General features: G+C 43.5%; 1 protein-coding gene across 3 annotated transcripts; it reads right to left on the bottom strand.

The window, feature by feature from the left end:
* ZNF507 (zinc finger protein 507) lies at positions 1–25,013 on the bottom strand. 3 transcript variants are annotated; one of them, XM_075576329.1, is made up of 7 exons: positions 24,910–25,013; positions 16,819–18,920; positions 16,001–16,121; positions 14,969–15,083; positions 12,350–12,454; positions 6,312–6,446; positions 1–5,437 (listed from the first exon to the last, which is right to left on the bottom strand). In XM_075576329.1, the coding sequence occupies exons 2-7, from the start codon at positions 18,916–18,918 to the stop codon at positions 5,104–5,106; spliced, it is 2,910 nt and encodes a 969-aa protein (XP_075432444.1). In that variant the 5' UTR covers positions 18,919–18,920; positions 24,910–25,013; the 3' UTR covers positions 1–5,103. The 3 variants fall into 3 exon arrangements, with proteins under 3 accessions (XP_075432444.1, XP_075432445.1, XP_075432443.1); XM_075576330.1 differs by having other exon boundaries at positions 24,866–24,966; XM_075576328.1 differs by lacking the exon at positions 24,910–25,013 and adding an exon at positions 24,826–24,891.

Raw genomic sequence — 25,013 nt, 5'->3', positions numbered from 1 at the left:
TTTTAACAAAAAGTGTTTATTACCAAAATACAATATGAAAGTCAATATGTGACAAACTTTTGTAAAGCAAAATAAATAATTCTAACATTGTACAGTATTTTTTTAAAAAGGTAGTTGAAGTGCTACAGGCTTTGCCTTACTGCCCCACTTAGAATATCTGTTCCACAAAGAACACAATCCTGGATATTAAGGCATGCAGCCTTTATAAAATATAAACCATGAGAATCAATTTCAGCTGGGAAATGTCAGTCTTTTCAAAGCAGAATAAATTGACTTTATATATATAAAAAAAAAAAAAGGAAATTAAAAAAAAAATAAGCAGTTTTGTAGTGTTTTTAACAATAAACTTACTAGAAAAATACTTGTATCCATATCAAAGTCAAAACGGTATTAAATATTAAATTACACAGAGCACCACTGACTTTTTTTTTTAATATATATGTTTACGTGAAATGAATTAATTTTGTTTAAAATCATTTTTTGAAATGTAGTTCCCAAATAAGCAAAATACAATATTTTCAGATGACTAGATCTTCTAGAAGTTAACCCATAGCAGACCACAAAAACTGGTACGGTGTCAATAATAAGATGGTCAGGACATTTCAAAGTCCAGTTGTTAGGGTTTATTGGTTTTGAACAACTGCAACATACAGTATTGGACACAATATTCACCAAGCTGAGGGGCATGTGGAACCAAGGCAGTACCGAAACAGGACACCCCAATTGTCATTAAACAAGAGATTGAGGCCTAGATAATGACCGCCTACTTGGCTAGCAGTCAATGGCACCTAGCTTCGAGCTGTAGCTCTTATAAATGTTTTGGCATTACCATTTCTTATATGCAAAAGCAGAGTGGAAATATCCACTTTGACCATTTACAGTATAGCTGGGATCTAAATTAAAGGAGAATACAGTAGTACATCAAGCAAACCGTCTTACTAAATAGGCACAAATGGATTACATTATCTGTGAGAAACCATGACAATAACTCACACAAAAGCTCGACAGCTGATCGATTACAAATATCCACATAAGAAATTCATTTCGGTGGATAATATGGAATATGAAATGTCTTTTTTTTTTTTAACAATCACAATCTATTTCATATAAAGCATTAGACTACAACAAAGCTTGTTCAAAATCTCCACACTATGCATGGGTATAGGAGTCAATAACCCTATTCGTCTCATGACGTGATGACAGATCCATGATTTAGGAATGAAAACCCGGTTCATTTTCCGTCAACATTGGGAACTAAAAAAAAAAAAAAAAAAAAAAAAACAGCAAAACTAACTTCGAAGCCCTTGTATACTCAGCTGCTTTATGTACTGTATATGAAATAAGTCCCTTTCCAAGTTAAATTCTTGTCTTATTTCCCAGGTTTTAATGTCCCATCAAGAACAGAACTGCAATTAGTTACGAGGGAAAGGTTTAGAATAATCGCTTTATCACATGAATGATACATGGAATGTAGCCAACTTCATACCAGTGGCGTAGCTAGACATGCGCGGGCCCTGGTGCAAATTTTTTTTGAGGTCCCCATTATAAACTCTCTCCCCCTCCTCCTCCTCCATGCCTACCAGTGGGCCAGGGTGGTGATAGAAGCAGGCAGGGGGAGATGGTACACAGTGGCAGGTCGCTAGCATTAAGCAGAATAGCAGAGCAGGACGGCCGGAGACGAGCACGCTGTAGCAGCATAGACACCAGAAGACTTCCGGGTGGACTGCTGGAGCGCACTCCTCCTTGGCTGTCCTGCTCTGCCTCTGTGCAACTCCTAACTCCTCTGCTGCCTGCTCTTCTGCTTAATGCTGGCGACCGCCGCCGCATGTCATCTCCTCCACGCCTGCCTCTATCTCGGGGAGGAAAGGGGGGGCGGAGAGTGCCCCCAAGAGTGTGGGCTATAGCTACGCCCTTGCTCCATTCCATGTATTTCTCAGATGTACACAGGCAAACCATTTTTAGCAGCGGATGAAAAATGGCGAATTAATACATTTGGTTAATAAGAGTGTGTGTGTGCTTCCTTAACTCATGTTTTTGTTCAACATTAGCAACACAAAGATTATAAAGTTATTTTATGCAAGACATCATATGGGTGTTTTGCATGTACATGGGTTAATATACATAAATTGTTTAGCATGGACGTGTAATTAGCAGCACTGCTAATAAAACTAAAGGCTAACCTCTAAAACCTAAAATGCATATAACATGGTTGGTGCTTGAAAACATTGGTCGGTTATGAAACTTTAATAGCATTAAGAATATGTATTTATAGCAAAATGTAAACCTAAACAAAGGTTAAAAAAAAAAAAAAAACACAATAGTAAGTGGTCTGAAAAATGTTTTGAGGTCACCAGATTACTGCTTATTTATACCAAACCCTCATAGAATAGGTAATTATATGCAGTAACAAGATACCATACCTGTGTGTGAGTACCCTGCAGCACGCGAGTGGTAAATTAGCCCAAAATCTCTAGACTACAATGCAGGTTTGTAACCGAACACGGCCCAAACATCCACTACGATGTATATAGCATTATACTGATCATAATCTGATCTTTGTCAGGACCCCTTATTAACCGCACAATATAATAAGAAAATAGCACCAAGTAGGGTGTGCACCGGCTTTCTCCATTTAGGTCTAGGTCATAAAATTACATATAAATACCCAATAATAAATATAAGAAAAACTACACACCTTGCATCACTAAAAAAATATATATTTTAAAAGGACTATACAAAGAACTTGTGAGCGGTGAATTATAAGTGGCCACAACGTGTTATGATTGTGAAGAACACTCGGTCTATGGCAGTTTTGTATACTATACAAAAGGTTAATATTTTGTTTCAAGCTTTTTAAAGAGCATTGTATCACAGCTCAAGGAAACGTGTGTAAGTTATACAAATACTAAATATAAGTTAATTAGGTGGGATTCCTTGGGATATATTTTATTCCTATTTAAATTCCAGAAACACTTGTTTCTGGAATTTAAAGAGGCAATGCCTCCTGGAAGCAAAGTTAACTAATGCTCGTGACATGTTTAAGGGGGTACAAACTGGGTAATTGAAGGCTTTTGTTTTTTTAATCCAAAGCTGAGACCTACAGGTATATTTAAATACTTTAAGTATAGTTTGTAAATATGGGAAGCTACGAATTGGGAGGAATTGGATATCCTCTGCTCCTTTTTGGCCAATGTCATGGGGTCCAGCAAGTGCTTGCACAGGAACCCCCCCCCCCACCCCCCTCATGTTTTCGGTTCTCTGATAAGGACAGTGTGGGATTAGGGTAAAATAACATTTGTTTGACAAACACCCTCAGTCAGAGGCCCCTAAGAAATTCAACATGTAGTTCATTTGACAAAATATGAATGCAGCCAAATGTTAGCTATTAGCATGATTAGATTTGTTTGGTGAAACCAATGAAATGTAACATCCTTTACAAAAGGTGGTCTTCTGGCCAGAGCGATATTGATGTAAGAATATAAGACTGAATTTGTCAACACACAGGACTCCAGTTTACGGTGCAAAGTTAAAATGATTCTGATTTTAGATATGCACTATAAACCATATCAACGAATTAAGCCCGTAGTCATAAAACCAGAGTGATTTGTAACAGTACACCAAGGTCAAAAATTACCAACATGGTAAGAACACTTTCAATATTGGATGGAGTTCACTACGGGGCTTATTGTAGATCTGCCAAAGCAGCCGTTTGGGCTATTTTCACTTGAAATGCAATGGTTAATTTCAGGCAAGAACAGATTGGCCACTTCGGCAGATGCACTGTAGAATAATCCCCTTCGTATGTACAGTATTTAACAGTTCATGAAATTCTCCACCAGAATATAAAAAAGGTACTGTAAAACTGATGTAAATTTAAGTTTATGTGGGACATCTTTGGCTTTAATAGAAGTATATATAAAAAAAAAAAAAATACTGACCGTTTCCAACTCCTTACAAGTAAAGGGTTGAAAACGTGTGCAGTTTCTTTTACCAATAGTATTCAGCCTGATTCTTCTTTGAGTGATTACAATGAGTGCGGGTTTAAGGGAGCTTTGAAAATAAGTGCAGAAAAAATATTGACAGTGATGTAATTACTATAAAAAGCACTATTTGTTTGAAATAATTCCACCCAGTACAGAAACAACGTGCAACTTGAAACAAACACCTAGCAATTTAAAATGAAGGTGATTGCTTTGCATTCTTAAAAATGCTTCACTCGACATGTTTAGCTTGCATCTACATCCAAGATATGGCTTTGCTTCACATATTTAAGAATTGGGCCATTCAAGTCTACAATGCAAAAAAAAGGAAACCGTGACTATAAGGAGGGTAAAGTAACTATAGAGAAACATTGTTCATTATAGAAACATTTGGCAGAGTAACTTATGCTGACAATGCCTAGTAACCACCATAATTTTCCAGTACAGTATATATTTCCATATGCTAGTTAGATGTTTGTTAAGACTTAATGTCTCTTCAGTTTAGGCATGAATAGAATAGCAAATAAATGTACTGTATATTTCCTGACTCAACACCATGCACGGTTTTATAAGACCAAGATGCTAAATTGAAATCCTCTCCTGAATATCAGGCCTTGCTTACAAAGGCCAAACCTTTGTTTAACTTACAACAAAAACAGAATTCTAGTTGCTAGGTGTTCCTTAACCCAGGGGTTCTCAGCTCCAATCTTCATGATCCCCCAACAGGTCAGGTTTTAAGGATATCCCAGCTTTAGCACAGGTGGCTCAATCAGCGGCTCAGTTGAAGACCAAGCCTCTGATTGCACCACCTGTGCTGAAGCTGGGATATCCTTAAAACCTGACCTGTTGGGGGGTGGGTCTTGAGGACTGGAGTTGAGAACCCCTGCATCCTTTTCTGCAGCAGGGGGTGACATATAAAGGCATTACATTGTAATGCCCCCAGAAAAGGAAAACAGAATTTGTAACAAGAGGAAACAAAGTCGTTTAAGTTCTCCAAAAATATTTGTGTCCGTTTCTTAAACTATTGTGATGGATGGTCCACCTTTCTTTTGCTGTAATAACCTTCTACGTGCCCTTTTAAACTAAAAAATACATTTACAGAATTGTGAGTTTTACTCCTTATTCAAGCTGTCGTTGGTGTCTTATTCAAGATGATGTTAATGATTTCACCCTCATGTGCTTTCATATGCTCCATTAGAAGTTCTTTGCTTGTAGACTCAAACCCACAAATGCAACAACAGAACAAGAGAACACAATATTCCATCCCAGGCCGGGACTGGCTTTGTAATTTGTCGGCGTCTGTGTCGCAGGAGGTAATCTGTGCAGGGTTGATTTTCGGCGTTTCCGGGACACCTGGTAATTCGTTTGCAGGTTGGCTTGCTGAGCTGTTCCCATCAATGTCTACTTTGGTACCAGAATCCTCTAGTAAACCCTTCTCCTGAGGATCTCCTGGATCCCTAAAAGAAAAATTGCAACAAGTTTTATGACAACTTTATAAACCAACATAAGAAAGGCATGCAATAAAAAGGTGAAGGTAACATGTTTGCAGAACTTGAGATGTGTCAGCAGTGAGCATTGTCCCCAACTTGCATCTTAAAGGGGTGAAGTTAAACTCTTCCTGCATTCATTAGTAATGCTCGTCAAAAGGCCTACTATGGTAACCTCAAGACTGCACTGGGCTCTGGGGAGGGCTCCATTTTGACACCTAATATTTCAACTGTTCATTATCTTCTGAACAAAGCATCGAAATTTGAATAAAAACACCCCATGAAAATTAAAAATGATCTGTTGATCAATGTGGACTGCTGCTTTAGAACAGAAAGTGTAAAGAGAGCAGTACTCTGGAATTGCACCATGTTTTTTGGTTACTCGATTAGTAACTGGCATGTATCTTACCCACGGTGGTGAATTAGCCCCATTTACACACACTGTTTAGGGGTAATGCACCTTAAATGTGGTGGTGACAAGGATTAGAGACAGGCTCTATTTCTGTTATTCACTTAAGAGGGGTAGGGGTTTCTAGGCATTTCATTTAAATATTACAAATGCTAATATAGAATAAGTGAAGTGTGGGTGCGGTGTGAGCCACCTGTCACCTGAAGCAGGGAAAACCTGAAAACTTTACCGGTTGATGGCCCTTGAGAACTTGAGTTGGCCACCTCTGGCTAAGAATGTGTGCGAGAGAAAAAGGTTCCCAAGCACCGTGCTAAAGTGGACACACCATTTTCAATTGATTAAAAGCACAAATTATGTCTAAATATTATTTGTTGCATAAATTGTGAATATTGAATACTGAAAATCTGTAGCGATCATGTTGATTTCTAAACATACCTCGTGCTCTGAGACATTGCATCATTTATAGCCTTGTTCACTTGTTCATAATTATAGTTCTGGTCACTTGCATGTTTCCACATGTGGGATTTTAAAGAGGGGGGGTGACTGCAAACATATCCGCACAGTGAGCACCTGCAAAAATATAAAGGAGGGGAAACAAAGGTGGTACAGGTACATTCGTTACTACTCCTTTGTTTACAATGCATTACTCATTCATCTGGCATGGGTGGAAAAAAGTACAAAAAGAAAATCTACGGAATAGTCCCAATTTTAACAAAAAAAAAATGTAAAACCAACCCAACCTTTCAGTAAAGTGAAGGTCCAACATACATGGCAGAACTTTAGTTTTTCGTACTATCTACTATATATTTCTGAAAGTGTTCTATGTGTCCGGGTCTGTATGTGTCTCCCTGTGTCCCTCCCCGTGTCCCTAGCGGCAATCTCATTGGACCTTGGGCCAGGCCAATGAGATTGCTCCCTTGGGCCGCCCGCCCCCGCACACCTCTCATTGGCCTGAGGCGGAGTGAAGGGCGCGCACACACACACACACACACACACACACACACACACATCACTATACACACACACACATCACTATACACACACACACACATCACTATACACACACACACACATCACTATACACACACACACACATCACTATACACACACACACACATCACTATACACACACACACACATCACTATACACACACACACACATCACTATACACACACACACACATCACTATACACACACACACATCACTATACACACACACACATCACTATATACACACACACACACACACACACACACACACACACACACACACACACACACACACACACACACACCACTATACACACACACACACACATCACTATACACACACATCACTATACACACACACATCACTATACACACACACACATCACTATACACACACACACATCACTATACACACACACACATCACTATACACACACACACATCACTATATACACACACACATCACTATATACACACACACACACACACACACACACACACATCACTATACACACACATCACTATACACACACATCACTATACACACACATCACTATACACACACATCACTATACACACACACACACACACACACACACACATCACTATACACACACACACACACCACTATACACACACACACACACACACACACACACACACACACACACACACACACACACACACACACACACACACACACACACACACACACCACTATACACACACACACACACACACATCACTATACACACACACACACACACACATCACTATACACACACACACACATCACTAAACACACACAACCCCTCTCCCCCCCCCCCCCCACACACACGGTGTTACATACATTAGCGGGGCTCACAGTGTTAGCAGCACATCTCCCGCTCTCTTCCCCGCCTCTCCCCGATTCCCGCGCTTTCACCCCCCCCCCCCTCCACGTGGGAGCTGCCGGACGGGTGAGGGAGCTGCCGGACGGGTGAGGGAGCTGCCGGACTGGTGAGGGAGCTGCCCGACGGGTGAGTGAGCGGCCTTCACCTCCCCTCACCTTCCCTCACTCACTTCCCCTCCACCCCCCCCCCCCCGGCGCCGCTACAGTCAGCGGGGGAGCGGAGTGAGCGAGCGCGCGCCAGGGACACAGCGGGGGAGCGGCCACAACACGCTGCCTCCCGCCCCAGATCCACGTGGGAGCTGCCGGACGGGTGAGGGAACGGCCGGACGGGTGAGTGAGCGCCCTTCACATCCCCTCACCCACCCCTCACTCCACCCCTCACTCCACTTCCCCTCCCTTCCACATCCCCTCCACCCCCTCCAACACCCCCCTTCACCTCCCCTCCACTTCACCCCCCCTTCACCTCCCCTCCAACCCCCCCTTAACCTCCCCTCCACCCCCCCCTTAACCTCCCCTCCACCCCCCCCTTCACCCCCCCTCCACCCCCCCCTTCACCTCCCCTCCACCCCTCCACCCCCCCCCCTTCACCTCCCCTCCACCCCCCCCCTTCACCTCCCCTCCACCCCCCCCCCTTCACCTCCCCTCCACCCCCCCCCCTTCACCTCCCCTCCACCCCCCCCCCCCTTCACCTCCCCTCCACCCCCCCCTTCACCCCCCCTCCACCTCCCCTCCACCCCCCCCTTCACCTCCCCTCCACCCCTCCACCTCCCCTCCACCCCCCCCCCTTCACCTCCCCTCCACCCCCCCCCCTTCACCTCCCCTCCACCCCCCCCCTTCACCTCCCCTCCACCCCCCCCCCTTCACCTCCCCTCCACCCCCCCCCCCTCCACCCCCACCCCCCCTTCACCTCCCCTCCACCCCCCCTTCACCTCCCCTCCACCCCCCCTTCACCTCCCCTCCACCCCCCCTTCACCTCCCCTCCACCCCCCCCCTCCCCTCCACCCCCCCCTCCACCTCCCCTCCACCTCCCCTCCACCCCCCCCTCTTCACCCCCCCTCCCCTTCACCTCACCTCCACCCCCCCCTTCACCTCCCCTCCACCCCCGCTTCACCTCCCCTCCACCCCCACCTTCACCCCCCCCACCTTCACCCCCCTTCACCTTCCCTTCACTCCCCCCTTACAACCTCCCACCTCCCCCCCCCTTCCCACCTTCCCACCCTTCCCACCACCTCCCCCCCTTACCACCCCCCTTCATCTACCCTCACCCCCCCTTCCTCTGTCCTCCCCCCCAGCCCCCCACCTCCACCCTTCCCACCTACCCCCTCCGCCCCCCCTTCACCTCACCTCCGCCCCCCCTCCGCCCCCCCTTCACCTTCCCTCCGCCCCCCCTTCACCTCCCCTCCGCCCCCCCTTCACCTCCCCTCCGCCCCCCTTCACCTCCCCTCCGCCCCCCTTTCACCTCCCCTCCGTCCCCCCTTCACCTCCCCTCCGTCCCCCCTTCACCATCCCCCACCACCCCCCCCTCACCTCCCCTCCACCTCCCCTCACCACCCCCCCGACCTCACCTCCCCTCCTTCAATGCCTTTCGTCCGCCCTCCTGCCTCTGCCTTTCGCCCACCCGCACTTCTGCCTTTCACCCGCCCACACCCCTGCGCCACACAGCCGCCGCACGCACTCAACAGACACCCGCCACACTCGACACACACCCGCCGCCTCTCACCCACCCCACACACTCGACACACACCTGCCGCATCCTGCCCCTATGCAACAATATCACTGACCAGCTGTCACCCGCACTCGCCACACACCCGCCGCCTCACACCCTAGCAGGACCCCGACCCACAGCCAGCACTCACTACCCACGCGCCACCCGTACTGAACACCCACCTGACGCCTCACACACGCTCACACCCTAGCAGGACACACGCCTCACATTTTCACATCACTTATGTCACCAAAATATACATTGTACTGTGGTGTGGTTACAATAAACCATTTTTATACAACATCGTATTACATTTTCTTCCATCTTTCTTTTCAACATTATTATCCAACCTTTCCAACAAATAGTCACCTATTGTTCCACCATTTATAAATAATACTACCTATTACGCATTTACATCCCAGGCAACGCCGGGTCTCTCAGCTAGTGTTAAATAAAAGTTGGATATTTTCCATGTTTCCTCTATAGTTACATAGTAGATGAGGTTGAAAAGAGACATACGTCCATCAAGTTCAACCTATACTAAATTTAGACAACAGATACTTTATCCTATATCTAAACTTACTTATTGATCCAAAGTAAGGCCAACTAAACCCCCCAGTGTTATATCATCCAATGATATCTCATAAGGGGAAAATAAATTCCTTCCTGACTCCAAGAATTGGTAATCGGATTACTCCCTGGATCAGCATCCTTCCCATGTTTACTTATTTGGTATAACCCTGCATACCTTTCTAAAAAGATGTCCAACTTTTTTTTTTTTTAACAAATCCATTCTATCTGCCATCATAGTCTCCATGGGTAATGAATCTCACATTTTTACTGCCCTAACTGTAAATAACCCTTTCCTTTGTTGCTGGTGAAATCTCCTTTCCTCCAACCTTAAGGGATGTCATTTGTACTGCCCTTGGGATGAATAGTTCTTTGGAAAGCTACCTGTACTGTCCCCGAATATATTTGTATAGAGTTATCATATCCCCTCTTAGACACCTCTTTTTTAATGTGAATAAATGTAATTTAGCTAGCCTCTCCTCATAAGTTAGAATGTCCATCCCCTTTATTAATTTGGTGGCTCTTCTCTGCACTCTCTCTAATTCCATAATATCTTTTCTAAGGAGTGGTGGCCAAAATTGTACTCCATATTCAAGGTGTGGTCTTACTAATACTTTGTAAAGGGGCATAATTATGTTTACTTCCCTTCCATCTATTGCCCGTTTAATGCAAGATAAGATCGTGTTTGCCTTTGCAGCTACTGCATGACATTGGGCACTATTGCTAATCCTGCTGTCTACAAGCACTCCTAAATCCTTCTCCATCAAGGATTTTCCCCAATTTATCCCCATTTAATTTGTAAGTTGCCTTTTTATTCTTGCTTCCCAAATGCATAACCTTACATTTATCTGTATTAAACCTCATCTGCCATTTACCTGCCCACGTTTCCAGTCTCTCCAAGTCCTTCTGGAGAGAAATTACATCCTGCTCGGATTCCGCTACCTTACACAATTTAGTATCATCAGCAAAGATGGAGACTTTGCTCTCGATCCCAACCTCAAGGTCATTAACAAACAAGTTAAAAAGCAGTAATACCTGTATACTACTAGATCACTTTTTTTTTTTTTGTATTTTTAATGAGTTCATGGTTTCATAAATCTTTGTTGTACAACAATTGCCTGTTGCATGAATTATGTTAAGTAATGTAGTAATGTGGAGGGAGGGGGAGAGCGAGCGTGGCGCGGAGCGAGTGCGGCGCGGAGCGAGCGTGGCGCGGAGCGAGCGTGGTGCGGAGCGAGCGTGGTGCGGAGCGAGTGCGGCGGGGAGCGAGCGTGGCGCGGAGCGAGCGTGGCGCGGAGCGAGCGTGGTGCGGAGCGAGCGTGGTGCGGAGCGAGTGCGGCGCGGAGCGAGTGCGGCGGGGAGCGAGCGTGGCGCGGAGCGAGCGTGGTGCGGAGCGAGCGTGGTGCGGAGCGAGTGCGGCGGGGAGCGAGCGTGGCGCGGAGCGAGTGCGGCGGGGAGCGAGCGTGGCGCGGAGCGAGTGCGGCGGGGAGCGAGCGTGGCGCGGAGCGAGTGCGGCGGGGCACTGTCCTTTTGCTTATTTTGGTGTTGTGGTTTAATATAAATATGTTTACAGAGCATGTCAGCCCTCAGTATTTTACACATTGCTCGTCCTCCAGCAAGATGAATTAAAGCTTTCTATTAAAATAAATAAATAAATAATATTCGATGCCGTCAACTTGTAACTTTCATCTTTAGAAGTACAGTTGAATCCCGTTATAATGCGGTCCTTGGGGGGCCACAGAATGAGACCGAGTTATAACCGGGATTGCGTTAACATTTTGCCGCGCAATAGCCGAACTCTCTGTAAAAATGTATTAATGTTCAATTCATACATGGTGTAGGTGTGTGTATGTGTCCGTAGCAATAAAGCATTGATTTGAATGTTTAAAAAAAAAAAAAAAAACAAGGACGGGGATGTGTGTTGTGTTCTGTGACCCTCCTCTGCGACGCCGTGCGCTAGAGCTGACAGCTGCAGAAAGGGGAGAGATCGTCGCGCAAAATTGGGAGCAACGCTCTGCCCGCGCTATAAGCGGATTCACGTTGTAGCGTATCGCGCTATAAAGGGGTTGACCTGTATATAGCAATAAAAAAATTAAAAAAACCACCTCAGTACAATCTGGATGTTGTGATGAAATAGCTGCTAACGTATATGCTTAACCTGGGAACACAAAAGAAACCCAAAAACAACTGAGAACAAAATGCTGAAAATGGGTAAATTTGGCGGTTACATAGTTGCACCCCTAATGGATGGGCACCCTCCTGTTCTGGTGCAGCCTGGCAGGCATTACAATCATTTAGGTTTATTTTAGACGTACTTGTACTGTTCTACGAGTTGTACGGCTTGATCTTCCTCAGGATGGCGTTTCATGTGACACTTAAAACTGCTCATATTTGTGGTGGCAAAAAGGCATACATGACATCTGGAGAAATAAAAGAGGTTGTGAAATCACCCAAAAAAGTATAAGCAAACACACTGTTATTCTAGAAGCTCACAAATGGTGAATGCTGCTGCGGTCAGACAGTTTTTAGAATAAGCCCCTAAGGATGGGATTCACCAAGCGCCGATGAGCGGTATCACGTTAATAACAATGGACTTGAACTTCAGGTAACGTGGGACCGAGCCACGATACCCCACAGCAGAGCTTCGTCAACCTCCTACGTTTTAAGCCTGAAACCGTCCAGCCATACAAGCAAGTAACAATTGTTAAACTTGCTCGAGTATAACCAAAGGAATACTGCCATGTCTCCCTTAAAGCTGCAGATCAAATATCCTACATGTGTTTTCTTTTAAATAGATCCCTTCTGTGCTATGAGAAAATACTTGTAGCACTTAAAAAAAAAAATTAAACGCTGAATGACATTTATAATGTATTATAATGTAACAGGCATTTTGTTTCTATAGCAACCATTTACAAAGTCACATCCCCTTCCTCTTCTGAGACAGGCTCTGGCACACCCCTTTTGCCATCTCTCTAGCAGTGAACCATTTTTATACTGACTGCCTGGTCCCATGATCTTCCCCACAGAACTTTGCATCTTTAGGCGGAGTTAATAGTCCTGCCTACAGCGATGGCTTGCAGTCGCAAAGCAACCCAATGTAGTCCGTAGCGACCGCATATAGTCGGAGCGACAGCGACAAAGCTACCAAAATCTCTGTAGCTGAAAGATTTGGTATTTGCAGCTACAGAAGCCACGTGACTTGCAGCAAGTCAATCACATAGCATGTTATTGTACTCACAGAGCAAATATATCGATCTTAATATCAAGTCTTTAGAGATAGTTTTGCTGCCTTTAAATGTGTTTCAGCACTACTTGTGGGTTTGCTTCCACTCACATTGCTAATCAGTCGTTTTGGAGCTGGAGCTCTCTGTTTCTGCCTCCTCCTATCCTTGCTGACACCGCCCCTCTGCCTCCCCCTTTCCTTCCTGACACCGCCCCTCTGCCTCCCCCTTTCCTTCCTGACACCGCCCCTCTGCCTCCCCCTTTCCTTCCTGACACCGCCCCCCCCTTTCCTTCCTGACACCGCCCCTCTGCCTCCCCCTTTCCTTCCTGACACCGCCCCTCTGCCTCCCCCTTTCCTTCCTGACACCGCCCCTCTGCCTCCCCCTTTCCTTCCTGACACCGCCCCTCTGCCTCCCCCTCTCCTTCCTGACACTGCCCCTCTGCCTCCCCCTTTCCTTCCTGACACCGCCCCTCTGCCTCCCCCTTTCCTTCCTCCTTGCTGACACCGCCCCTCTGCCTCCCCCTTTCCTTGCTGACACCGCCCCTCTGCCTCCCCCTTTCCTTGCTGACACCGCCCCTCTGCCTCCCCCTTTCCTTGCTGACACCGCCCCTCTGCCTCCCCCTTTCCTTGCTGACACCGCCCCTCTGCCTCCCCCTTTCCTTGCTGACACCGCCCCTCTGCCTCCCCCTTTCCTTCCTGACACTGCCCCTCTGCCTCCCCCTTTCCTTCCTGACACCGCCCCTCTGCCTCCCCCTTTCCTTCCTGACACCGCCCCTCTGCCTCCCCCTTTCCTTCCTCCTTGCTGACACCGCCCCTCTGCCTCCCCCTTTCCTTCCTCCTTCCTGACACCGCCCCTCTGCCTCCCCCTTTCCTTCCTCCTTGCTGACACCGCCCCTCTGCCTCCCCCTTTCCTTGCTGACACCGCCCCTCTGCCTCCCCCTTTCCTTGCTGACACCGCCCCTCTGCCTCCCTCTTTCCTTGCTGACACCGCCCCTCTGCCTCCCCCTTTCCTTGCTGACACCGCCCCTCTGCCTCCCCCTTTCCTTGCTGACACCGCCCCTCTGCCTCCCCCTTTCCTTGCTGACACCGCCCCTCTGCCTCCCCCTTTTCTTGCTGACACCGCCCCTCTGCCTCCCCCTTTCCTTGCTGACACCGCCCCTCTGCCTCCCCCTTTCCTTACTGACACCGCCCCCTGCAGCCAGCTACATCGCACACCAGAGTGCAACTTTTGCTATAGTGACGAGTGACGTCACTGGTAGCATCGCTGTCGCAAGGAGTATAAACGTACCCCTAGTCCTCTTCTGCTGCACTGAGCCATTTAGTGAACTCCCGAGCCGAATAATCATCGATCGATCACAGGACGGATCGATCAGCAACTTAGCTAATTGCTTATCTTTGTGTGGCAAAGGCCAGTAGCAGAATGTAAAGATGAATAAGTACTGGTTTTAAACTGTAAGCTTTGAAATTAATCTATAATTCAAAGAAGGGCAACGGAATAAACACAGCCTGGAGAGAGAAGAGTAGAAACTAAAATGGTTTGGCAAAACTTCGATGATTATTTTTTATTATTTACGAACTTTTTCTGAAGGCGTCTTCCATTGATGGATAACATCACCAGCATATCACCATACTTGGGGTAATCATTTCAATTAAAATCACATTTCAGATTCATAAATTTTTTTAAAAAAAGCCAAAATAATTTCTCTCGTACCTGTATGGTTTATCAGAATTATGAATCCTCCTGTGGTTTCGCACACCAACGTATGTGGAACTTGTGTAGCTGCATACATCACATCTGTACAACTTTGGGATGGGTAATTTACCCGCTTGAATAGCAAAGAATAACATTTTAGAATTTTTAGAAGTACAAATGGATTAGAAAAGGTACAGCACTAAACACTTTAAAATAAAAACAAAATATGCAATTTGCAACTAAAATGAAATATTTATATACTCAATGGTCTTCGCATCCAATACAATTGTATTTTTGTGAAGAAAATTAACTTCTTTACTGCCAGGGAGAACATAAAATGGTTATTTTGCAATGGGTTGAACATCATTCACTAGAAACGCCGTGGATATACTGTATAATCAAAGCTCGATTTATCATCATGGGTTTTGCCAAAGAAACAGTATGTTTGCTGCATTCCTGCTAATAGAAAACGTTTGTTCCAAGGGTTACATCTGACATTTTGACTTTCAAAACTCCTAGGCTTCTTTAAATCATCACTGGCAAAAGTCCATAGTCACACAAAAATAGCCTCAGCATCTCAACTGTGCAGAAAAAAGATCAGGTCACCAACATGTATCATTTAAAAACAAGTCTGCAAGAAGTCTAACAAAATATTTTGTAAACTTTCAAAGTGTGCTTAGTTCTACATAGGTAAAATAGAGAATATATAGTTATGAGAGCACAAGGATTACACAGAATAAGAGGCCTGCTTATCAGTGCGTTTCATTTTTGCATTATTTAACACAACTACTTATACATTACAACTTTCTGTGGAACAGTCCAAATTAAAAAAGTTAATAATTACAGTTTTAGAGAAATGCAGAAACCGCACACACAATCAAGTAGACAAAAACTTTCCTAAATCCGGATTTGTAAAAATCTTACACAGAAGAATAATATACATTAAAGTCTACTTGAAAGTAATTTTATACGCTGATTCAGATATTCGTTTCTTTGATATAAAATAAAAAAGCTACAATTATACAATCTTATTTTAAAATAAAATAATACCATGTGGCAAGTATTTTTCTTCCCGATCCACACTACAGACATCTGCTTCATTGCTAGGTGTTGATAATGTATAGTTACCCGGAAGACTGTGATGTTCTCTCTCATGATTTCTTAACTGACTCTGTGGGAGATAAAGATCGTATAATGGAGAATAAAAAGTATATGTTATATTTCCATAAAGCGCAAAAAATAATCAGAGATTTAAAAAACATAGGTTAAGGAGGCAAACCAAGCTGCACATAAAACAAAAAAACAAAAAAAATAAACACAACACACAATATGGTGGGTGAAAAATGTGACAAAAATCCTCCACAGTAAAGCATATAGCAAATGGAAATACAGTATTACTGTATGCTCATTTGCATATCTTAGACAGGTTTGCAGCCCTGCCTTTCATCATTATCACCCAGGACAATACAGTGCTTCCACTGCAGCAAGGGATTCTGGGAAGTGACATGCAAATGCGCACACAGTGCCACCTTTTGCTTCAAAACCATATAACATGGTCCCCTAAAGCTTTTGCTTGCTGCATTTCACAGCTTTTGAGTATATATATATAAAAAAAAAAACATGTAGGAAGTTGCATGGATTTCTCCTTTAAGTCCCACATTATTGAAAATGCATATACAACATGAGGATATGTTCGAGATAATGATAATTATTGAAAATGCATATGCAACATAAGGATATGTTCGAGATAATGTAGAATAATGCAATACACTACACATTTACAGATGAGTTACAATATATGAAGTTCCCTGAATAATGAGCACAACTGAAACAGTAAAGATCATATTAGTGAGGTATTGTGTTCTTACCTTATAATAAAAAGACTCATTACAATGTTTGCATTGATACATCCTAGTTTTGCAATGGTTGATCATGTGACTCTCCAAATCTGTACTATTGTCAGCTATGTGTTCACAAATAGGGCACTGGTAGGGCTGCCTCTGTCGATGAACCCGCAAGTGTTGCTTTATGTAACCTTTGTTGCCACTAGTGTAATGGCACAGGCGGCAGCGGTATGGACGATCAGCAAGAGGTATATACTCCACAAGGGTGCTGCCCGTCATGCTGAGATCACTTGTAGACTGGCATTGGGCATTGTCCTGTAACTCTTTTAAGATCTCTTCATCTGTAGCATTCTGATCTGTACGTTCTCTTAGTTTTTCAATTACTGTTAGCAAAGACATGCTAATACCCATTTTTATTGGTGCGTCTATTAGTTCAGTTTCCTCTTTTTTAACATCATTCTGGGTGAGGCCATTTGGGACAAAGCTATCCAACACGTCCGCTATATTAGAAGAAACTAGTTGGGGGCATGTTGTGTAGCTTGCATCAATATCTCGCTGTCCAGTATCTGGATCTATAGAGTGAGGATCAGTGATCATCCTAAAGCTGGATTTAGGAAGTTCTGCAACTCGTATTGGCATTGTTACCAGTGCTTCTGCAGCCAAGGAGTGCAGCCTTAAACATTCAGAATTTGTCCTCTGTCGTACAGGAGGAGAATTTTCATCCATGACTTGGAAATTAGCACCGTCTTTCAAAGCATTGCTCCACCCAATTACAATCTCTTCATTTTCAACAGAATTTTTGTCTGCGTGATAAACCTCAACTGATTCTTCACATACAACCTGGGGATCACCAGGAATAATGCTTTTCTTGACCTGAAGATCCGTGTTAATCAAGAATGGTTTCTGTGAAACAGTTTCTTCTGCACTGGGCAAACGCTCAACAATGACATTAACATGACCTTTATTATTTTGGCTGCAGCTAATGATTTTCTGTGCAGATGAAAGCAGGCTGTCTGTGAGCAGGTTATCTTGCTCTGTATATGACAAGGCATCCTCGACCACCACTTCAGGCTTGGGACCCGGAGCGGTTTGAATCGGGGCCTCTGTTCCTTTCATAGTTCCTTCCAATGGCAACGGATCAATAATCTGCTCTGTGTCACATACATGCATTGGAGTATGTGGCTTATTTTCAATATCTTCAGATAAGACTGATTCACTTCCCTGTGGTGTATGAGCAACAGTTGAATCTGGTAAGCTCGCAGACTCATTATCTTCTTCAAATATAGGATAGGAGCAATCAACCTCTCCTGCATGCTTCCAAGCGTGAGTTTTTAACATTCGCTGTTGACCACATGTGTATCTACAAATTAGGCACCGGTACAACCCATACTCTTCATATGCATACCATTTCCTTTTGCCTGGTTCAGGCAAATTTGGAGACTGTGTTATAATAAAGTCCTTGTTGTCTGGACTCTCCAACTTCTCTAGAACGAGTCCTTTGCCATCTTCTGGTCTCGGACCTGCTAACTTAGAAAGTTCCTTATCCTGTTGTGAAAGGTCTTTAATTTGCAAAGGCGCATCCACATTTTGAAAATGTTGTTTAATGTGAGTCTCAAGTTCATCATGGGTTTTAAAAGTCAAGTGGCACTCTGAGCACATTAAGATGACCTCATTTTGCTGGCCATGTTGTTTTACATGCTCTTTTAGGCACTCAAAAGATGCAGATATGAACTTACAGAGACTACACTGATAGAACATATTTCTAATACTTTGTGTAAGATTGTCTGTCTTGCAATTATCCGTTTGTGTTTCTTCTTTACTTCTTTTGGGACAATTACCTGCTTGATCTACTGTCTTAGACAGAGTAGCACAATTTTCTTGAATTTTCTGTGACAGTGAGGTATCATTTGGATAAGAGCGTTTTTTTCCTTCAAAAAATCTTCTGGACTTTTCACTCTTAACTATTTTGCTTAGTTTCTGTATTACATTAATTAATGGATCTGTGCATTTTTGCTGGTCTTCAATCGTAAGAGCAGGGCTTAGTATATCTTCAGGAATCGGCAGAGTTTCTGGTTCTTCTGTGTTTGGAACCACCACTGCTACACTTTCCTTATTTTCCATCATATCTAATGAAGAGAAAAGAATTCAACTTTGACAAATTGATAGATATACTGTATGTGAAAATAAAACAGTCAAGAAACAAATTGCCCCAAAAACCGCTAAGTTAAAAAAAAACATAGTATGTACACCAGCTAGACATTAAAATATATATTTTTGTGAATTCTCTTTAGTTTTTAAGAGATGATCCCTCTTGACCAAGATTGGAAACAGGAGGTCCTCCAGGAGTTGAACTGCGCTATTTTTTTTAGCATAGGGGGAATTGCTGGCTCCAGAGATACTTACCAGTGAAGTTACCAGTAACACTTCTTGGTTTTTAAAGGGGATTTAAATAGCTACCCAACAGGAAGGAGCAACAGTTGGCGCTAGATCTGGCAATCATTTTGTTTCCCATGGAGAGAGGCTTAAATGCATTAACTTCACTGGTAAGAAACTTGGGAACAGGGCTGGCGTTGTGTGTATGTGCGTGCACACGTAAGTGTGTGTATGTATGGTACGAACGTCACACATGATCATTTTAAACCCCCTCTACTGTTTTGTCCTCGTGAAAGTTCTATAGAATTAATTTAGTTCTCAACTTTAACCCATTTACCAATCTACACCTTGCAAAGGTTAGGCCGCAGGCATGGTCAGCGCCGCGCTCACGCTTGGCAGTGAGCCCCTGCAGCCGCAATGAGAGTGGCTTTAGCAGGGGCTCGCGCACGCTTCCGCAGGCGTGCGGAAGCGTAGCCGACAATCAAATTGTAGTTCACGCACGCAGGACCAGTCACGTGAGCGGTTCACCCAATGAGGGCAAACCAGCTCCGTGACGTCACTGGCCCGCCCCGCCGACACGCCCCCGACGGCGCGCGAACTAAGGCCTCAGCGCGCCTCCGCACAGCTGAAGTCACTATGGACTCAGCCTTAGTTTCCTTTCCATACATTGCAGTGAGCAGCATATGCATCTTTCTTTGAATTCTGCGTTCACACGTGAATAAATTACCTACACCTGCATATGGTCTTACCAACTCATTTTGGTGTATAGGATTACCACTAATGTTGATTCATATTTTGCCAGTGTAGCTTTTCAAACCCTGCTTCAAAGGTTACTTAGCCAAGCACCAACGCAAAACAAAACTGTGCATAAAGACTTTGACACAGTTGTAATTCAAGGACATCTGTTAAACTTGACTCCTAAACCTATAGACCGTTTTATATTTACTTAAGCAATGCTGTAAAATGAGTCAACAAGGAATTATGCCATTTAAAGTGCTATGAACTAGCAGGTCTTCTACACAAGAAAACTTCAGTAATTACTTCAATGAGGGAAAATGACAAAAGGATTTGAGACCAAGTTCCCTTTTTCCCCCTATCATAATAACTCTACAGATGTAACCACTGTCAATATTGTGGTATGTGAGGTTGAATGGAGGGCAAGCTTACACTGCCTATTAACAACTCCGGAATGTTAATTCCTTAAAAGGCTAAACTTCTGCATTCACTATCATCCATAGTGCATATGTTATAGTTTTTCAGTTAACACTGCACAACTGGACATTTTTGGAAAAAGAATGCAAGATGTCAAATTCATGCCTGGAAAAGATGTATGGGATTTTCTGACATTCCCGTCTATAAAAGTCTTCTGTCGATTAGGATAGGATATAGATATATATATCTCAAGTATCAATCATCTACATGTTATGGAGTATCTTTAGACACTTCAATCTTATTAAACCTTCTGAATAAAATAACATTTAAAACAAAAGATACCTGCACATGACCCCATGCCTGAAATGATGATTTCACAGCTTTAACTATAAGGCCGAGCTCATGGTTGTGGCGCGGGTGCACGCTGCCGTGCACGCCCCAGCACGCACTCCTGCAGCTCCAGCGATGTGTGCACTAGCTGCAGGACATCGGTCAAGGTGATATGGGGCGTGGCGAACGTGTCACGGAGCTGGTTCGCCCTCATTGGCTGAACCAGCTGACGTGACGCCGACGTCACGCGACTGCAGCCCAAAATTTCAGTTGTGGCGGCCAAATGTAGCAGCGTCAAGGCGCGCAGCGCCGCGGGCCTTTCAGAAACTACCATAGGGAATCAGGTAAGAGTTCTGGAAGTGCGCGCGCACATAGCGACGCCGCCATGAGATCGGCCTCACAAATGTTCTTCCCTTCAGTAGAGTATCTTTTGTTGCTATTTGCAGGCGATTCATTGCTATTAGAAATAGACAGCAATGGTGAGTCGCTGCAATAATTAAGAGAATGTTTTTTCCATTTCTGTGGTAGACTCATGAAAGTGCTTTCTAAACGAAAAGATAATGATTTTAAATGGTTGGAATAAAATATACAAATGTTTGCTTTGCATTATAGAATGGAATGGGTTAGTGGCAAGCTTAAACACAAAGTGCCACTTAACTGCTTACAAACTGTATAACCAAGATCAAAAACGAATTCTGGTACCGTAGGTTAATTCCCCCCAAACTTCTATAAAAGACCTGGTGTTCTTTGGGAAGTATATGGCTGTATATTTCCAAAGTTATGCATTTTAACGAATAGCTCAAAGGCAAAAGCCAAGTCGTAATTATACAAGGTTACCTACTAAAAATTCCAAGAGCAGAAAAGTAATTAACTGCCTCAAGGCTTTGAATTGGATTCCACTCACAGGTGCGTCTTACTCTATCTAGACTCATTCTTACATTTAACATAAAGCTCAACAAAACCTTTCACAGTGAGAGAAAAAAAAACTGTTGTATGCAACACATCAAAACTATACATCAGAGATAGATAGATCTATATAATCACAAGCAGGCTAACAGAGAAGAAACAGTTACAGTATATATCATCTGTCACTTAAGAGTGATTTAAGACAGTAGGCAAACTACTAAGTGAACTATTGCATGAACAATGAAAGTTTACAGAAGAGATCAGTGACCACACAACTGAATAAATATTTATGTTTTATTAATTAGCAGTTTACACTGTGCATGTTGTGTTTCAATTTACTTAACAGTAGTTTTGTGAGGCAACTCAATTTTTCTAGACATATCAGATTTAAATTACACTGAATGACTGAAGACAAATATTGCAAACGTTAATAAAAAAAGAAGATTGAAAGACGTATTTTGTTTGTAATTATGGTTAGCCAGCTACTGCTACTTTACGAATACCTGTTGGAAACCTTATGCTTGATTATGAGTATACACAAATTTTAAAACAAACAATACAGAACCTGCAAATCTGATTTTCAGATACACAAATTATTGAATAGTATTTTTGTTGATGCATCAACTAAATACAGACAGCAAAGGGTCTACTGTCCTACACAGACATGAGCACTTCAAGCTACTATTAATGTGTTTGCATCTCTGAATTCCTGAGCCTTTGCCACATGGTTAAATTTATTACAGAAACTGTTGAATTTTGAGGCCGCCTCAGCTGTTGGAAACCATCCTGGGTATGTTTCTGCACAGATTGTAAGAACAAAAAAAAAAAAAGTGGGTGGAGGGAAGGATGCTATTTTCAGCTGCTCAAAAGTTACCATGCAAAGGCAAAGAGCTGCTTACAGACAAGACGGATGTGAGATGCTGTGTAAATAACAGGCCAGCAAAACTCCTTTCAGTACTGTACACAGTACGCATGATACCAAGTTATCAAACTGTGTCAGGGTTGTGTGGCACCGAGCTTTGCTACTTATTTTGTTGTGTTAAACCTACAATTCTAATTTTTTTCAAACTGCTCTAATAACCCAACAAATTAATATTGGGATACTGATAATCAAACATGCAAGTACAGTATGTGGAACCATTCAGATTATGTCCGAGTACCTTTTTGAAAACAAGTTTCCTTTTTAAAAATTTTTTTTAGCTACTGCCACCTTCAAACAGCTCTTATATCATTGCACAAACTGAGTATGCTCCAGTCCCTGCCATTTAACATCTAAAGCTTAAGCACAGCTTTATTTCACTTCAACTACTTCCTGCACCATATAGTGTGGGTATATCTGTGGTGTCTGAAGACAGGTCATATGAACCCATTTAATAAAAGAGGGTCAATCAATCCATACTTAAACACTGTCTAATGTAATAAGGAGCAATTTTGAGCAAGTTTTTTCAAAAAAGAAAAAGGATGTTATTGGCATCAACCAACTATTCAGGTGCTTAAATTATTGAATTAACTTATGATTATATTCCCTTTATTTGAAAATAACTCAAAGAGCAGATAATTTCTAGAAGATTACAAATATAGTACTTATCAAAGTAGTAATTAGTGCTGCTCGATTCTTTTTAAATATCTTAGTAGCTCCTGTGCGTCACGTTTCCAGGGATCCCTCTGGTTGCCATTATATTAACCCCTAGAACTCTCAGGGGTTACTGGAGCTGGAAGCATCATGGTTGAGCTCTGAAGAACTTTCTCCCTCCATCCTCCAAACAAACAAAAAAAAAAAGAATTTGGAGGCGGGAAGATTGTTGCTTTAAATGTTACTTATTTGTGCTGTGAAAAAAATGGTTACATTTCTCTTCAACTACAATTCAGTAATTCTCTATCCCACAAGCACATATTGTTCTCTAGCCATTGCTGTTTGGCATCATAATTTCACAGGGAGAAGTAAGGGAGTAACAAGAAATGGGACACTTTTTCCAAAGGATGTGAATATTATCAATAATAAACCATTATATATCCCTATTGATTTGGTTAAGCGCTGGAATTTGATCAATCCTGTTACTTTTCCAAAGGAACAATATTTTATCCTGAAAAATATTAGATCAAAATAATAAAAATATCTCTAGTGCATTTGATTACCAAGGGAACATTACAAGTGTAACAAATAATTTACAAGTGTAACAAATAATATACATGTATGAAAATCCCATTTAAAATGTGATCAACACTAGGCATTTGTATACATCTTTATTTGTATAGTGCCATTCATGTACATAGAGCTTTACAGCAGTAATACATGACAGAATAAGCGCTTCATACAGAAAAGTAAATATTAGGAAAAGGAGTTCCTGTCCTGAGGAGCTTACAATCTAAGTAGTTCATTGCCATTAGTTTAGTTTGTGAGCAAATCAACAAATAACAAGTGCTAAAACAGTCCAATTATATTTTACATAAGGTTACTTGGTAATATTGGTCTATTATTCTCCTCCATTACACGGAACTGCAGAATATCCTGACCCCTTAGAAATAATAATAATAACACACGTCAAATTGGTGACAAGTGGCTGAAAGTCTTCAGCTATTTCATACTTTAAACAAGTTTGTAACTGCGATATACAGTAATGTTATCTTCATATACAGTACCCAGCACATGCCTTATAAACAAGAGTTACCCCTCAATTTATTATTTTCCCTCCCAGTAAAACATGTCATCAATCCATACACACACAGAGTAACAGAAGAGACAGGGAGGGGGGCGTCAGATGGGTTATAATTGTTTGTTATGCAGCCAACCCCCCCCCCCCAGGATTATACATTATGGCAGTGGTACTCAACTCCAGTCCACAAGCACCCCCCCCCCCCTCCCGGTCAGGTTTTCAGGATGTCCCTGCTTCAGCACAGGTGGCACAATGAGTCCCTGCTTCAGCACTGGTGGTACAATTAGCCTTCTACTGGGCCTCTGATTGAGCCACCTGGGCTAAAGCTGGGATACCCTAAAAACCGGACCTGTTGGAGGGGGGCTTGAGAACTGGGAGCTGAGCACCCCTGCGTTATGGTGCAGCACCAATTCTGCATGTACAGCACGCCCCCTCTCCCAAGAAATAGCGTGCGTGCGGGGCCGTGGGCAGGGAGACGTGGGCAGGGATAGGAGGGCAGGGAGATGTGGGCAGGGAGAGGAGGGATACATATCCTCTGTATGTGTGTCCGAGGGCCACCCCTCACATCACCCCGGAGAGCCCCCCCCCCCCCCCCCCACATGCTGCTGCCACTCACAAGCTTCCGGTGGCACAGGCCGCGCTCCAGCCGGACTCACCTCTCCGCCGCTTCTCACCCACCCCCCGGTACTCTCCCCCCCACCTTCAACAACGCGCGGTGCCGACTCCTCCACGACCCAAACCGCTTCAAAATGGCGGCGCTCGGGGGAAGGGAGTGTCACGTGACCGTGGGTTGACAGATCAGGT

This window comes from Ascaphus truei, chromosome 19 (genome assembly GCF_040206685.1).
Source record: "Ascaphus truei isolate aAscTru1 chromosome 19, aAscTru1.hap1, whole genome shotgun sequence".
NCBI lineage: Eukaryota > Metazoa > Chordata > Amphibia > Anura > Ascaphidae > Ascaphus > Ascaphus truei.
Note: the sequence above shows the minus strand (reverse complement) of the source record. Positions and strands in the feature narration are given on the sequence as shown.